This window comes from Cannabis sativa, chromosome 2 (assembly GCF_029168945.1).
Source record: "Cannabis sativa cultivar Pink pepper isolate KNU-18-1 chromosome 2, ASM2916894v1, whole genome shotgun sequence".
NCBI classification, from domain to species: Eukaryota; Viridiplantae; Streptophyta; class Magnoliopsida; order Rosales; family Cannabaceae; genus Cannabis; species Cannabis sativa.
In genome coordinates, this window is record NC_083602.1 from 4,014,575 (window position 1) to 4,030,915 (window position 16,341).

Genomic DNA, 16,341 nt, shown 5'->3' on the forward strand with positions numbered 1-16,341 from the left:
AACTTGTGACTAAAAGTAAAAAAAGTTGTGACTAATTATAAATTATCATTTCTACATTGTGAATAAAAAGTCCGCGACTAAAGGTATTAGTCACAAAATCACAATTTGTTGTGATTATAAATGTATTTTTAGTCACAATATATACTTGTTGTGACTAAAACTAAATTAATAACAACTTGTATCGGAATACCATGTTTATTTATGGTAGATTTATAAAAATAACATTAATTCCTTGCAAAATCAATGAATATATGATTAGTAATTTTTTTAATATTATACTTAAAATTGATTTTATTTATAAAAATACTTTTAAAAAAATTACGTGTACAAATATTGTTGTGCCACGTTAGCATACATACCGAAAATCAAAATAATTACCGAAAATAGAAAAAACTAGAAAAATATATCTCGTTTCTACAAATTTTCTTCCTTTTTTTTTGGGGGGGGGGGGAGTTTTGAAAAAAAAACAACCACTTAGTTGCTTTTGATGTGAATAAGATATCAATTGGTTGCTTTTCCATTAAAAACATTTATTTTAAAATTTTACATATATATATAAATAATGAAATAACTATTTTAATATGTGAGAAACATATATTTTTCAGTCTCTAAAATAGACGCCTACTATTAAAAGAAACTATTTGGTTTCTTTTCTATATTTTTATGTTATATCATGTTATTTTATTGTTTAAGATGCCTTGAGCTTACCTTTTATTTTTTTTTAATGTAACTCATATAATTTTTTCGATACTATTTAATTTATTTACAAATTATTTTATAAATAAACTTTTTAAAATAGTTTTATGAAAATAAGTTTACTTTTATTTAATCTTGTAATGTTTAAATATAAAAATAAAAAAATTAACAGCTTAATTATTATTCAGATTTACATTAAATTTTATTTAAATTTAAATATTGTTTATTATTTATTAACAAAATATATAAAAAAAAAACCCTCAAATATTTAATAAAAAATAAGAAGAAAGAGAAAGAGAATGTTTGATAAGTTTATCATCATTATTAAAAAAAATTTACTGTAAATGTCATGAGTCACATCACGTAAAAATAATAAAAAAATTATCAGTAAAAAAAAAAAGAACAAAAGAATGTGCAAGCGCTGAAACCTAGAAGAGAACCACAGTGCGCTAGTACTAAAGTTTATTGGTATATGTGTCAGCCTATTTAAAAAACTAGTGGTTTTAACATAGTAGTCAATATTTTAATAACCAACAACAATTTTTTAAATAATATAATATTTACATGCTGGAATGTAATTAATTCAAAAAAAAAAAAATATGTACTCTCACATATCAAAATGTTCAGCATTAAAGACTAGATTATAATAATGTAATTTATAAGCTCAAATTATTAATGGTGTGGTGAATTTTTTTAAATAAAGGATTATAGAAAAGAAAGAGGAGAGAAAAAATGTTTTCTTTAGTTTCTTAATATTAAAAATTTATTATATGTATGTATTTATAAAAATAATAAAAATAAAAAGACAAAAAGAAAAAAAAAATAAAGCAAAGTGATAAAAATAAGGTGATAATGAGTGAACTAAAAAAATTGAAAAAATTGATAATTGGCCTGGAAATAGATAGAGAATAGACTTATTCTTAATTAATGTCCGTTTATCATGAATTAGTTGTGCATGCACTTAGAGTGGATGGTGAATTAGCTTAGATTGATGTTTATCTATCTTTTTTTTTTTTTTGGGGCTCGTTTGGAACGTCATATTGTATTGTATTATATTGAATTTGATTATATATATATCATATTTTTATATAATACTATGTTAAACTTTAATTTATACTAAAATATTATATATTTAAGGGTAAATATCATTTTGGACCCTCTGTTTTGCAAAAGTTACCAATTGGACCCTGTGTTCTGTTAAATGACAAAATGGACCATGTATTTTCTAAAATAGTACAAATAGGACTCTGAATTGATTTTTTGTCAAAATAAAATTTAATTATAATCCGATCTAAAAGTGCTATGACAAAACTGTTTACATTTTTTGTATCTGTTCGTATTAAGCATTGTCTTCAAGTTGGTTGTATTAAAAAAAAAATTGTCAAAAAATTAAGCTCAGGGTCCTATTTTTACTATTTTAGAAAATACAAGGTCCATTTTGTCATTTAACAAAACACAGGGTCCAATCTGTAACTTTTGCAAAACACAGGGTCCAAAATAGTATTTACCCTATATTTAAATGTCCATAAAAGTTAATACTACATGTAGTTTTACATAAAAATATTGCATAAAATACAATTTAATATAATACAATACAATATAATACGACCTAATATGTCATTCTAAACGAGCCTTATGATATGTATTAAACTTTAGTTTTTATTAATAAGAGTTTAATTTAAAAAAAAAAAAAAAAGAGAGAGAGAGAGAGAACAGAATAGACTTTACCAAATATGAATACAACTTAATAGATATGCGTTAATTAAATGATAAAATGTTATCGGGTGATTCTACAATGCACCCCTTAAAAGGGATGTATTGATGCACCTTTAACTTATTTCGTCATCCAGAATAATTTTTAGTCTAATTTTTTTTCATATTCATGTACGTTATAGCTATTTAAGATATCCTATAAAATTTTGAAAAAATCGGAATAATTTACAATATAGAAAATAATGTTCAAACAGTCTATTTTACACGCGTATAAAATAAAATAGTCACGCGCGCAACACACTGTTTGAACATAGTTTTCGGCGTGTTAAACTTTTCTAAATTTCTTAAAATTTTGCAGGATTTCTTAAATAACTATAACGTACATGACCATGAGAAAAAAATTAACTAAAAAATTATTTCGGATGCTAAAACAGATAGGGTTGCATCAATATATCCATTTTAAGGGAGTGTATTGTAGAATTTTCCAACGTTATCTAAGTAAATAAAATAAAATTTACCTAACTATATGTAATTAATCCATAATATATATATCATTATGTGTAATTAATGTGTGAAAATTTAAATTTATGTAGCATTATTCATATTAAAATGCTCTTATAATAACAGTATGACACCTCTCCTCTAGTATTAGCAGGCACCTTATAAAGTCCCTTTCTCATTATTATCGTATTAATTTTTTTTTTATATATAATTTTACATTAGCTTACCCCAATAGAGTGTAATATTTACAACTATAGTCACCAAAGCATCATAGTCTAAACAAGTTTTAATGCTTTCACACATATCACAAAACTCTATAAAAACAACCTGAAAAGATGAAAAAAAAAAGAACAAAACGAGCAAAACTTAAAACAAATCTAAAAGTAAGCAAGATGGGTTTGGGAGATAAAGCTAAATCATTATTTCAAGTGAAGATAATGAAGAAAGAGGTGGTGGTACCCCTTGGTGTTTCGTCACTAATCCAAAAACATTGGTTGCCAGTGTCTAATCTCGACCTTCTAATTCCGTCACAACTCAAGTTTGTGGCTATCCAATGCTACAAGAATCCGGCATCAGATTCGGGGCCACAAGCTTCTACTAATGCTGCTGAGTCTTTTATTAGTAGCTTGAAGAGAGGTTTGGCTCAAGTGTTGGTGCCTTTCTATCCACTAGCCGGTGAAGTGGTTCGAAACTCGCTTGGTGAGCCTGAGATTTGCTGCAACAACCGCGGTGTTGAATTTATTGAAGCTTATGCTGATATTGAACTAGAAAATCTCAACATACACAACCTTGACGAGAATTTTGTGGTAGGCAAATTGGTGCCAGATAATAACCATGACATTCTTGTCGTCCAGGTAGGTAACGGGGCCTTACTCCCATTTCAACGTTTTGTTTAAGAAATTACTCTATATATTATTTTTTAACTGTTTTTTATAATTAGATAGCTCTTATTCATTTCGATATTTATAACTACAAATTATTTGAATTATTATTTCAATATCTTAAATTATCTACAATAATTTTAAAAATTAAATTTGTGGGAGATATATTTTACCTAAATAAATTATACACATATATAATATGTAGCTATCTAATGAAAATTATTGGTTTACCTATTTTTTTTATTAAAGTTAACGATAAAAAACTAACACCGTTAAATTAATTTATTAATTATTTTTTAAAATATAATTTTAAATATTTAAATTTAATTTTAAAACATCAACAAAATTAAATAATTATTTTATTTATATAAATCTTAATTTAAATTTAAATTAAACATTAATCATATACTTTATAATAAATATTATTTAAAATATCTAAACTTATTTACTTATTTTATTTTTTTTAATAAAATTAGTTAAATATATATATTATAAATAAATTTAAAACTAGATTATATTTTATTCATTTGAAATCAGGGTCGGCCCTGAAAATATATGGACCCAAGACGAATTAAATTTTGAGGCCCTAAAAAATATATTAAAAAAAATATCAAAAAGAGAGTGTTATGTGATTTGAACCATGACCTTAGACATTATGTCATTCACCTCAACCAAGTAAGCTATGAATATTTGTTGCTTATAATACACTTAAATTTATTTATTTTTTTATTTTGGGCCCCCAGAAAGTGTGGGCCCTAGGCACGGGCCTAGCCCGCCTATACCTATGGCCGGCCCTGTTTAAAATACAATTGAACTGTATTGAATTTAATTTTATTATTAATATTTTAATTAATTATTAGGTAATAATAACTCTAAGCAACATTATTGTATCTCTTATATTAAATTTGACTATCTAAGAGAAATTGTTAGTTTAACGATTTTTTTTTAAAAAATTTTCCATTAAAAATATTGATGGTTAAAACTAACACCGTTAAGTCAATCAATTAATTATTTTTCTTAAAAAAAAAAATAGCTTTAACCACTTAAATTTAATTTAAAAGTATCAATAAAAATTAGTTAATTATTTATATATATATATATGAATCTTAATTTAAATCTCTCTTATATTAAATGTGGTTATTTAACGGATATTGTTGGTTTAACATTTTTTTTTCGTTAAAGTTAACCGGTTAAACTAACACCGTTAAATCAATCAATTAATTTTTTTGTTGAAAAAAATTAGTTTGAAATATATTTAAATTTAATTTAAAAGTATTAACAAAGTTAAATAATTATTATTTTTTATAAATCTTAATTTAAATTAGACACTAATTCAATTAATTAATTATATTTTATAACAAATTTATTAGTTATATTATTCAATTAATCAATTATAATTTCACTATAAAAAATCTTACTTTTAGTCATAACAAAACTTGTGACTAAAAGTGAAAAAATTGTGACTAATTATAAATTATTATTCCTATGTTGTGACTAAAAGGTCCGTGGCTAAAAGTATTAGTCACAAATATTACAATTTGTTGTGAACTAAATGTATCTTTAGTTACAATATTTGTTGTGACTAAAACTAAATTAGTGACAACTTGTAACTAAATACTATGTTTTAGTCACAAGTAATATTTTGATGTGACTAAAAGTCACATTTAATCACAACAAAATTATGTTGTGACTAAAAAATTGTCACTAAAAGTAACATTTTTTTGTGTGTATTATAACAAATTTATTAGTTATATTAAACTTATTTATTTTATATATATAATTGAATTGTATTGTATTAGATTAGATTTAATTTTATTATTATATTATTTAAATTAATGATTATGTAATAACAATTCTAATAAAATAAACATAGATGTTACTAATACTTAGTTTATATATATTTTTATACTAGTTGCGAGTTACGTGGCAAGCCACGTAAATATTAGTTTTATTTTAAGTTCTTGTGGTTTTTGTTTAAGAATTTAGTGACTAATTGTAAATTATGTTATAAACGATAGGTTTTATAAAACTAATTGTTAAGAATATCATAATTGTGTATATAAACCTATAATATACACATTGTTATTCAAATGTTTTATGTTATAAACAATTTTTTTGTATAGAATTTAAATTTTATATTGATGATTGTTATTTATAGGGTGGGTATCGGTGTAGTTTTTTTTAATTTTAAAAAAAGATTGTTTAATTTTTTGGGTTTAATTATTGAGTTTAAACGTTTAAATAAAGATTGTTTTTTGGGTTTAAAAAAAATCGTGTAAGCCTAATTTGTTAAGTGTAACAATATTAATATTAATATTTTTTGGGTTTAATTATTGGGTTTAAACGTAAGATTGTTTAATTTTTTAGGTTTAATTATTTATATATTTTTGAAAGTTAACGGTTATAAACGATTTTTTTTGTATAAAGTTTAAATTTTATATTGATGATTTTTATTTAGGGTGGGTATCGGTGTAGTTTTTTTTAATTTTTTAAAAAAAAATTGTTTAATTTTTTGGGTTTAATTATTGGGTTTAAACCTGATTGTTTAATTTTTTGGGTTTAAAAAAAAAAATCGTGTAAGCCTTAAGCTAATCGTGTAACAATATTAATATTAATATTTTTTGGGTTTAATTATTAGGTTTAAACGTTTAAAAAAGATTGTTTAATTTTTTGAGTTTAATTATTTATATATTTTACTAACATCGTTAAATTTAACCGAATATTCTTTTATTTTTAAAGTGTATTCTGTTAAACTAAAAAATGCCGTTAAATAAACACTTTTAATATATAAAGATATACATATGATAACAATTTATTTATTATGCATCGAAAACATCAAAAGAAAAAGTATTTATGAGTAAGAATCACCCTTATGTAATGGTATTAAGTAAATATTATAAGTAGTTAGAAACATTGTTAATATACATGTAACAATTTCTACTAATTAATTTGTTCTCATTATTACATGCAGTCAACAACTCTCAAGTGTGGCAGTGTAATTGTGGTGACCCTATTTGACCATCGTATAAGTGACGGCTACTCAGCTAGCATGTTTTTAGTATCATGGGCTGAATTTGTTCGGTCTAAACCTCTCACCTATAATAATCCGCCCTCATTTCGCCGATCTTTACTAAACCCTAGCCGCAACTTTGGTAGCATTGACACCTCGGTTTATGACAAGTATGTTACCGTTGTCACTACTCCAGAAAACACCTCGGGGCCAAGAAATAATGACAATCCTATTAATCGCCTCTACTATATTAAAGCTGAACATATCAACAACCTCCAAACCCTAGCTTGCAAAAACAACAACAACAATAACATAACCAAGATTGAGTCTTTTAGTGCTTTTTTATGGAAGTTGATTGCCAAATCTTCTACTAGTACTGATGTTGAAAAGCAATGTAAAGTGGGCATTGTTGTTGATGGTCGGAAGCTATTAGGAAGAGGCGATGGAAAAGAGGATCATAACGCGATGAGTAACTTCTTCGGAAATGTGATATCCATTCCAAACTGGGGAAAAAGAATTTGTGATCTCAATAAAGAGCCACTCAATGAGGTTGCTAGAGATGTTCACAAGTCTTTAAAAGGAGTTGTGATGAAGGAGCATTTTTCGGGTTTGATAGATTGGGTCGAGGCCATTCGTCCAAAGTCAGGAATGTTCAGATTATCAAGCTACAAAATAGATGATGGACCATCTATTATGGTCTCATCCGGGCTACGATTTTCAACTGGAGTTGTTGATTTTGGGTGGGGTAGACCCATTTTGGGGACATTTCATTTTCCAATGGGAATGCGAAAACTTACCAAAGGTTCCTACGTATACCCGGCATTGAGTCCAATTGGCAATGGAGATTGGGTGGTGTATATGCACTTATTTAAGTCACAATTGGAGTTCATAGACAAAGAAGCTTCCAATTTTTTCAAGCCATTAACTTTTGATTACCTTAGGTCAATCATGGACCAGCTGCCTTACCTGCAAAAAGATGATATAAGCATAAAGAGTAAAATATAACATCATATAAGTGATCATGCATATATATAAATGTATATACTAAATTAGTATTTGTAACATATAATGTATATTTGCTTAAAATTGTATTAGAATTGTTATTATCTAATTATTAATTTAAATATGATGATAATAATTGTAAGAACTCGGTTTTGACCGAGTCAAAAAGGAAAAAAAATATGTAATATAATTAAATAAAATAAAATAAATAAATATTTATAATATAAATAACTTTTTTTCCCATCAGCACTCTCTCTCTTTCTTTCTTCCTCTTTCTCTTTCTCTTTCTTTATCTTCAAAGCTTCAAAGAAGCCATAACCACCATCACTACCACTTTCTGGCGACCACTCTCTGGCCACCACCTGACTCCACGCGCCGGACCGAACCCCCTGGTGCCGACGACCTCAACCCCCAAGAAGTGCCGCCCTTTTCGCGGACGTTAGCCCGTAATCGCAATTCAAAGTTTGGAGGTTTAAAGTTTGAATGGATTTTTTAGTCACCTCTAGTGTCCGTTTGGCGAGTCGTCTTCACCACTAGACTCAGCTCGTTGAGGAGAACAACCTACACTAAACCATCTGACTCCACGCGTCAGACCAAACCCCCAGGTGCCGACGACCTCAACCCCCACGCAGCATCACCCCTTTTACCGCCGTTAGCTCGTAATCGCAATTCAAAGTTTGGAGGTTCAAAGTTTGAACGGATTTTTCGACCACCTCCGGTGTTAGTTTAGCGAGTCGTCTTCACCACTAGACTCAGCTCATCGAAGAAAACAACTTACACTAAACCATTTTCCCAGATCGCTACTTTTTCCGGTGATGTTTTTGTAGCTCTACCCCTTTTCGGTGACTTTTCGGCCAAATCGTGTACTGTTTTGACAAACGGTCTGCATGGGTGTGATCTACTTGTCGAGATAGTCATTTTGATACATACTACCCCTACTTTCAGCGACGTTTCCGGTAAACCAATTTTTACCACCACCAATAGTTAATGTGCACCGCTTAGGTGAGGTTTTGGAACTCCAAACTTTAATGTAGTCATATTATATGTCCTTTGACTTTATTTTGAATGTAGAATGCAATGATTATAATTATTAGCTGTTATAGTGAGATTTCTCTCACCTAGAAACTCGAGACCAGACTCCTATTTAAAGGACACGTGTATTCAGATTTCCAATGAAAGCTGAAATGTCCGTGAGAGACTTCTCGAAGTTTAGACCTCGCCCAGGATAAAACCAGCGAGATACTGCGAGTACGACCTAAGTCGAATCACGTAACCGTAATTCGCATTATGCAGGGTAGATCCAACTCGCATGTGTAAGGACATGCGAGTATCCCCTCTATACTTCTGCAAAAGCATAGAGGTCAACTCTCTATGGTGCGAATCTGGTCCCAACGACCTAATAGCCTTGATAAACCGCTATAGGCTCACAAGTCTAGGTTCTATCAGCTCGATATGCTAGGTCTACAAGAGGCGATTGCTTAAAGACTCGGACAGTCCCTAACGCGATAATAACCTTGCGAGCTCAACAAACGGAACATGAACAGTCAACTCGCAGATGCGGAAGACGCATACGTTGATGGACTTAGTAACTGTCACTCATTTATTAATGTTAACGTTGTTTGGGTTTAATTATTGCAATTCAATATGTAAATAATGGATTAACAATGAATGTGATCCTTATGTAACCGATTGGACACCTACTTTGTATATAAAGGGGTGATCCACCATGAAAATGGCACCTACGAATCCTTTGCTACAGTGGACTAAGCAGATCACAATCTGACTAAACCACTATAACTCTTTGTCTTATTGATATTTTTCCAGCCTTGTTGATTGTTCTTGCATTCCCAGTCGAGTACTCGCCATTCTAGGTCGAATACTCGCACTTGTCACTTCCCTGAAAATTCTCTTTTTATATTAATTAAATAATACATTTTGGTGTTGCGAAATTCACTCGACAACATTTGGCGCCGTCTGTGGGAATTCGACTAAAGATTTCATTCACTTCAAAGAACACTATTCATCATGGCTGGAAATCACGCTAACGAAGCTAACAACGGGTCCATCAATATTGGAATGATGAGTGTACCACTGCCTGGAGCTGGAGTGCCACCTGTGGACGTCATTAACGGCGGAGTAGGGAGGAGCAATATCAGACCTCTCAACCTATTCCTAGAAACGACTGACCCTCAAGTCGGGGACACGTCCACACCACCAGCAACCATGCATTTTCCCCCCGTTACTCCGGCGGTGGTATCCGAGGGAATGGTCCAGCTCACCACTGATCAATATGCTGCAATTCAGGATCAACTGCGGGCACTACAAGCCGAGGTAGATGGACAGAGTCGAGCTCGACGCCCTCCTCGAGTTCCCGCCATTCGCAACGATAACCCTCAGGTAACAACTTCTAGACGTCATACTAACCGTGTACGCAGGGATAGAAGAACTAACCCTGAAGCTCTGGACTTGAACCATCCGATGTCGAGAGATCAATCCGCAAGGTTTCCTAACCAGAGCGCACAAATTGACGAAGATCCTGAGCGCCGTAATCCTCGCAGTCGACCATCGAGAGACAACGACGCAGAGTCAGCCTCTTCGTCTTCGCATGGACGCACCCCGAGCAGGTATACAAGGTCCGGCTCTGTACAGACACAACAGGGAGGACGTTATCAAGTACACCGAGGTGATCTACGGGATCATCTCAACGCAGTTTTCAGGGCACGCTCCCGCGGCCCACATAATACCGAGACACTCCGTGATCCCCAGGCGGGCGATCAGGGTGTCAACACAGATAATAACCCGCCTATCGCGCCGATCGCGACCACTGGGATTAATATCCCAGCAAACCTTGCCGCGGTAGTTGCGAGCCCCGCAGTCGCAGTGACTCCAGCCCCTGCGACAGGAGGAATCGACCAAAGCATGCTTCTGCAAGCTTTAAAGATGCTCGAGCAGCAGCGTAAGCCTATATATAAGCTGCATGGCACCTAACCTTTTACTGCAGAGGTGCGGCATGCTCAACTTCTGAAAGGGTTTCGTTTATCCGAATCCCTCAAGTATAAATGTACTTCTAACCCGATAGACTATTTAGAAAAATTTAATACTATAATGGAAGTAGACCAGGTACCCCAACTCGCGAAGTGCCGCATTCTTGCGGCAACACTCGAGGAAAATGCTCATGATTGGTTCACCCAATTACCTGAGGCATCAATATCGACATGGGAAACCTTCGTCCACCTATTCCTCATGCATTTCCAGGCCACAATGACGTATAGAACACCCTATACGACTTTGGCAACCATCAAACAAGAACCTGGTGAGTCTTTACAAGACTATTTCAAACGTTTTAACGCAGAAGTAAAAAAGGTCGAGAAGGCACCCGAGTCTTCGCTTGTTTGTATGTTGATAACAGGTATCTTGCCGAGGACCGACCTTTGGAAGGAACTACAAGCTTGAAGGCCGGAGTCCTTGGTAGAGTTCTTCGCCATGGCCGAACCTCACAAAAGAATCGAGAACTCTTTAGCGGAGTTAGAGAAGGGGAAGGACAAACGTCGGTCACCCATACCGCGATCACGATCTCGCAGTCCGCGAGGGAAGAACTCCAGGGGCCGAAGCCCGAGAAGACGCAGCCCGCGCAGACAGCGAAGTCCGAAGCTGGCTAAGTCACCCCCAAAGAAGGAGTCCTCGCCAAAAAGGAAGGGAGGACCTCGCTTTGTCAATTATACTGAACTCGCAGTCCCTCGAGACCATATCTATGCGATTGAAGAAAGGAACGGAGTCTTCAAGAAACCACCCCCCATCAGGGGGAATCGCGACCGGAGGGATCCTAAAAAATTCTGTAAGTACCACAAGGACATTGGTCACACTACTCTAGAATGTTGGGTCTTGCAGGATGAAATAGAGGAGCTGATCCGGAGAGGGAAATTCGACAAGTATAAAAGGAGCGAGGAAGTCATCCCCAAGCGGATGACAAAGGAGAAAACCAGAACGCGAGTGGCTCCAAAACACCTCGCAATATCCTGACTATAATCGGAGGACCACACATCGCGGGCGACTCTCGCAAATCATAAGAACGGTATGCCAGAGAAGCCAAGGAGAGGCCGCTTACCAATGTGAATAATCTTGGTGAACGGCCTGAGAAGCTCTTTAAGAAAGAATGCGACGACATCGTCTTTATGGAGAGCGATGCGAGATGGGTCCATTATCCGCATTCTGACGCACTGGTAATAGTCGCCAATATAGGTGGGGACAATGTCCATCGTATACTGGTTGACAATGGGAGTTCAGTGAATCTGCTGAATTTCCAAGCCTTCAAGCAAATGGGGTTGCAAGAGAAGGATTTGCGACCTATGACATCAAGCATTTATGGCTTTTCGGGAGATGTCATAGCAATTAAAGGAATGATCAAGCTCCCAATCACTTTGGGAACTGCCCCAGTAACAGCCAAGTCAATGACCGACTTCGCAGTAATCGACCAATACTCAGCGTATAACGCCGTAATTGGTCGACCAATCCTGAAAGAGATGAAGATCATAACCTCGATCTATCATCTGACGATGAAGTTCCCTACTCCCGCTGGAGTAGGTTCGGTGCGGGGAGTCCAGTCCGACTCACGAGAATGTTATAACGCAGCCGTTAAACTCGCAGAAAAAAGGACGGTAAATGTTATCTACCTTTTGGAAGCACCACCTCCTCGCCAGGAGATCCTCAGGATCGAGGAGGTGCCGCATATAGACGAACCAGACTTGGATCCAAGAATCCTTGATCACACCGCCGCAGCCCAAGCCGCGGAAGACACAATCGAGGTACCTATAGATCCTATAGATAATAACAAGGTTTTAAAAATTGGTTCTAAATTAAATTTACAGCTGCGAGAACAATTAACGACCTTTTTAAAGCAAAATCTTGATATCTTTGCCTGGAAACATTCAGATATGGTCGGGATATCTCCGCAAGTCATGTGTCATCGCTTGAACATTGACCCCGAGGTGCGAGGTGTCCGACAAAAGCGCCGCAAAATGGACCCCGCGAGGTACCAAGCGCTGAAAGAAGAAGTCGACCGCCTCCTTGCCTGCGGCTTTATACGGGAGTCATTTTACCCCAACTGGTTAGCAAACCCCGTACTTGTGCCAAAGCCTAATGGCTCATGGCGCACATGTGTTGACTTTACGGATCTAAACAAAGCCTGTCCCAAAGACAGCTTTCCTCTTCCTAGCATTGACCAGCTTGTCGATGCCACTGCAGGTCACGCACTTTTGAGCTTCATGGATGCGTACTCGGGATACAATAAAATCCCGATGTATGAACCAGACCAAGAGCATACCTCGTTCATTACTGATCGAGGATTATACTGTTACAAAGTAATGCCTTTTGGTTTAATAAACGCAGGTGCGACTTATCAAAGGCTAGTGAATATGATGTTCGCAGATCTCATTGGAAAGACAATGGAGGTATATGTTGACGATATGCTCGTAAAATCACAACATGCGAAGGATCATATTACCCACTTGCAGGCCATGTTCGACATACTGCGGCGATACAAGATGCGTCTAAATCCGTTGAAATGCGTCTTTGGGGTTGGCTTTGGGGAATTCCTTGGTTTTATGGTTAATCAGCGAGGAATAGAAGCCAATCCTGCGAAGATCAGGGCATTGGTGGAGATGCCATCACCAACCAAGCCAAAGGAGGTTCAAAGCCTCACAGGTAAAGTCGCAGCTTTAAACCGCTTTATATCTAGATCTTCTGATAAGTGCAAGGAGTTTTTTCAAATTTTGAAAGGCAACAAAAGGTTTCATTGGAACGAAAAATGCGAGCAAGCCTTTCAAGCTTTAAAAACGCATTTGGGGCAACCTCCGATCTTATCGAAGACATTGTCCGCAGAAGTTTTGTCTATCTATTTGGCCGTCTCCGAATATGCGATTAGTTCAGTACTAATACGCGAGGACCAAGGACGCCAATACCCGGTGTATTACGTCAGTAAGCGATTACTGGATGCCGAGACGCGTTATCCTCAAATGGAGAAATTGGCTTTCGCCTTGATAATATCCTCAAGAAAATTGCGACCCTACTTCCAGGCTCACAGCATTGAAGTTTTGACAAACTTCCCCTTAAGACAAGTTTTAGCGAAACCAGAAGCATCGGGGAGATTGTTAAAGTGGGCGATGGAGTTGAGTCAGTTCGACATCAAGTATAAACCGAGAACTGCGATCAAGGGGCAAGCCTTGGCAGATTTTATACTTGAATTCCCCAGCACCGAGGTGGCAGTCATAGAGGACAGAAGTGACATTGCTATAGCAGGTAAAGAAGCATGGACGTTGTACGTCGATGGAGCCTCAAATAACGAAGGTTCTGGCAGTGGGATCTTGTTAATCAGTCCCAATAATTTCAAGGTACACGCTGCTTTACGTTTTGAATTTTCTGCATCTAACAATGAAGCCGAGTATGAGGCTTTAATCGCAGGATTGAAACTGGCCCTCGAGATGAAAGTCGAGTATCTACAGGCTTTTAGCGACTCCCAAATCGTGGTATGCCAGGTGAATGGAGAATACCTAGCAAGAGGCGGAAGATTGGTTAAATACTTAGCCATCGTTCGCGAAATAATGCAGAAATTCAAAAATGTAGTTGTATCTCGAGTACCGCGTGCTCAAAATGCCCACGCAGACGCATTGGCCCATTTGGCCTCAACTAGAGAAGCCGAATTGCTCGATGTAATCCCGGTAGATGTACTGGCTCACCCAACCATAAATCGAGAAGCAATCATGGAGATAGACGATGTTCAGGAGATTACCTGGATGACTCCTATCCTCGCATATCTTGAGAAGGGGCTCTTACCCGATGATAAGGTAGAAACGAGAAAATTGCGACAGCGGGCAGCCCGTTATGTAATATATGACCAAAGGTTGTATCGCAGAAGTTTTAGTCAACCGCTTCTCAAATGTATCAGTGGAGAAGACTGTGGTTACATACTTCGTGAAGTACACGAGGGGATTTGTGGCAATCATACCGGAGGTAATTCCCTTGCTTTAAAAATTATGCGGCAAGGGTATTACTGGCCAACATTGCGACAAGATGCTCTCGCGTTTGCAAAGAGGTGTGATAGATGTCAGCGAATAGCCACTTACACCCACCAGCCTCCGAGTAACCTCCATTCTATCACAAGTCCATGGCCCTTTGCAATATGGGGAATCAATTTAATCGGCGAGTTACCCAAAGGAAAAGGCGGAGTCAAATATGCTGTAGTCCCAGTTGATTACTTCACAAAGTGGGCCGAAGCCAAAGCACTCGCAACCATCACGGCAACGAAATTGCGCGAGTTTGTCTATACCTCCCATCATTTGTCGTTTTGGCATTCCGCATAAACTCATTTCAGACAATGGAAAACAGTTTGACTGTAAAGAGATGCGACAGCTATGCGACGATTTGGGGATTAAGAAGGCTTTTTCCGCAATTGCTTAGTCGCAGAGTAACGGACAAACTGAAGCCATTAATAAAATAATCAAACACACCATAAAAGGGAAATTAGAAGATCGCAAAGGAGCTTGGCCAGACGAGTTATCGCAAGTCCTATGGTCTTATAATACGACCCCTCGATCTACAACTAGCGAAACACCCTTCTCACTTTCTTACGGGTGCGAGGCCATGTTGCCAGTTGAAGTTGGGGCAGGTTCCCTACGCAGGGATGTTTTCAACATCTCGCAGAACAACGAGAATCAGCTATTCTGCTTTGATCTTTTGAAAGAAAAGCGTGACAAAGCGCACCTAAAAAATGCGGCTTACCAACAGCGAACTGCAAGATACTTTAACTCCAAAGTGAAAGTAAAAGTCCTCCGAGCAGGAGACTTAGTCCTTAGAAGAGTAATGCCAAATACCAAAAACCCGTCGCATGGGGTCTTCGGGGATAATTGGGAAGGACCATACCTCATCGCAGATAAAATTGGTGATGCAACGTATCGACTCGCAACACTCGATGGAACTGCGATTCCACGAGCATGGAATAGCGAGAGCTTAAAATTTTATTATCAATAGTGCACGCATTATTCGATTATGTTCACTCTTGTACTTATACTTAGATATTTTTCATTCAAAAGGGAAAAATCCTAAGTATAGGGGGTATATATGCCCGAATGTACTATTGATTATATGAATGAAATTACTTGTTAAATTTTCAAAAAATTTACCAGCTTTGTAAATATTCCTACTTATTACACCAAGCTGTAATTGAAGTCGCAAATATATATATAAAAAACGTGAGTACCCATGTACTGCGTAAATGTTAAAGGATAGTTATCCCCGCGAGGATATAAATTTGTCCAAAATGAAAAGAAATTTGTCCAAGTACAAAAGCGCGAGTACCCTTGTACCGCATATAAAAAAACGAAGAGAATTAAAATAAATTAGAGGATAACTAAGCATCTGGAGCAGCAGGAGTAGTCTCATCCGGAGCAGTCTCATCCGCGACTTTGCTGATGACTTCGTTCTCGACTTCTTCAGCTTGTGCGCCCTCGACCTCATCAAGAAGGTTCCCTCCCCCACCTTGAGTCT

General features: G+C 35.6%; 1 protein-coding gene across 1 annotated transcript; it reads left to right on the top strand.

The window, feature by feature from the left end:
• Positions 1–3,118: 3,118 nt before the first annotated feature.
• On the top strand, positions 3,119–8,049 carry LOC115719465 (coniferyl alcohol acyltransferase). The gene is made up of 2 exons (XM_030648526.2): positions 3,119–3,764; positions 6,763–8,049. The coding sequence occupies exons 1-2, from the start codon at positions 3,246–3,248 to the stop codon at positions 7,804–7,806; spliced, it is 1,563 nt and encodes a 520-aa protein (XP_030504386.2). The 5' UTR covers positions 3,119–3,245; the 3' UTR covers positions 7,807–8,049.
• The last annotated feature ends 8,292 nt before the right edge of the window (positions 8,050–16,341 follow it).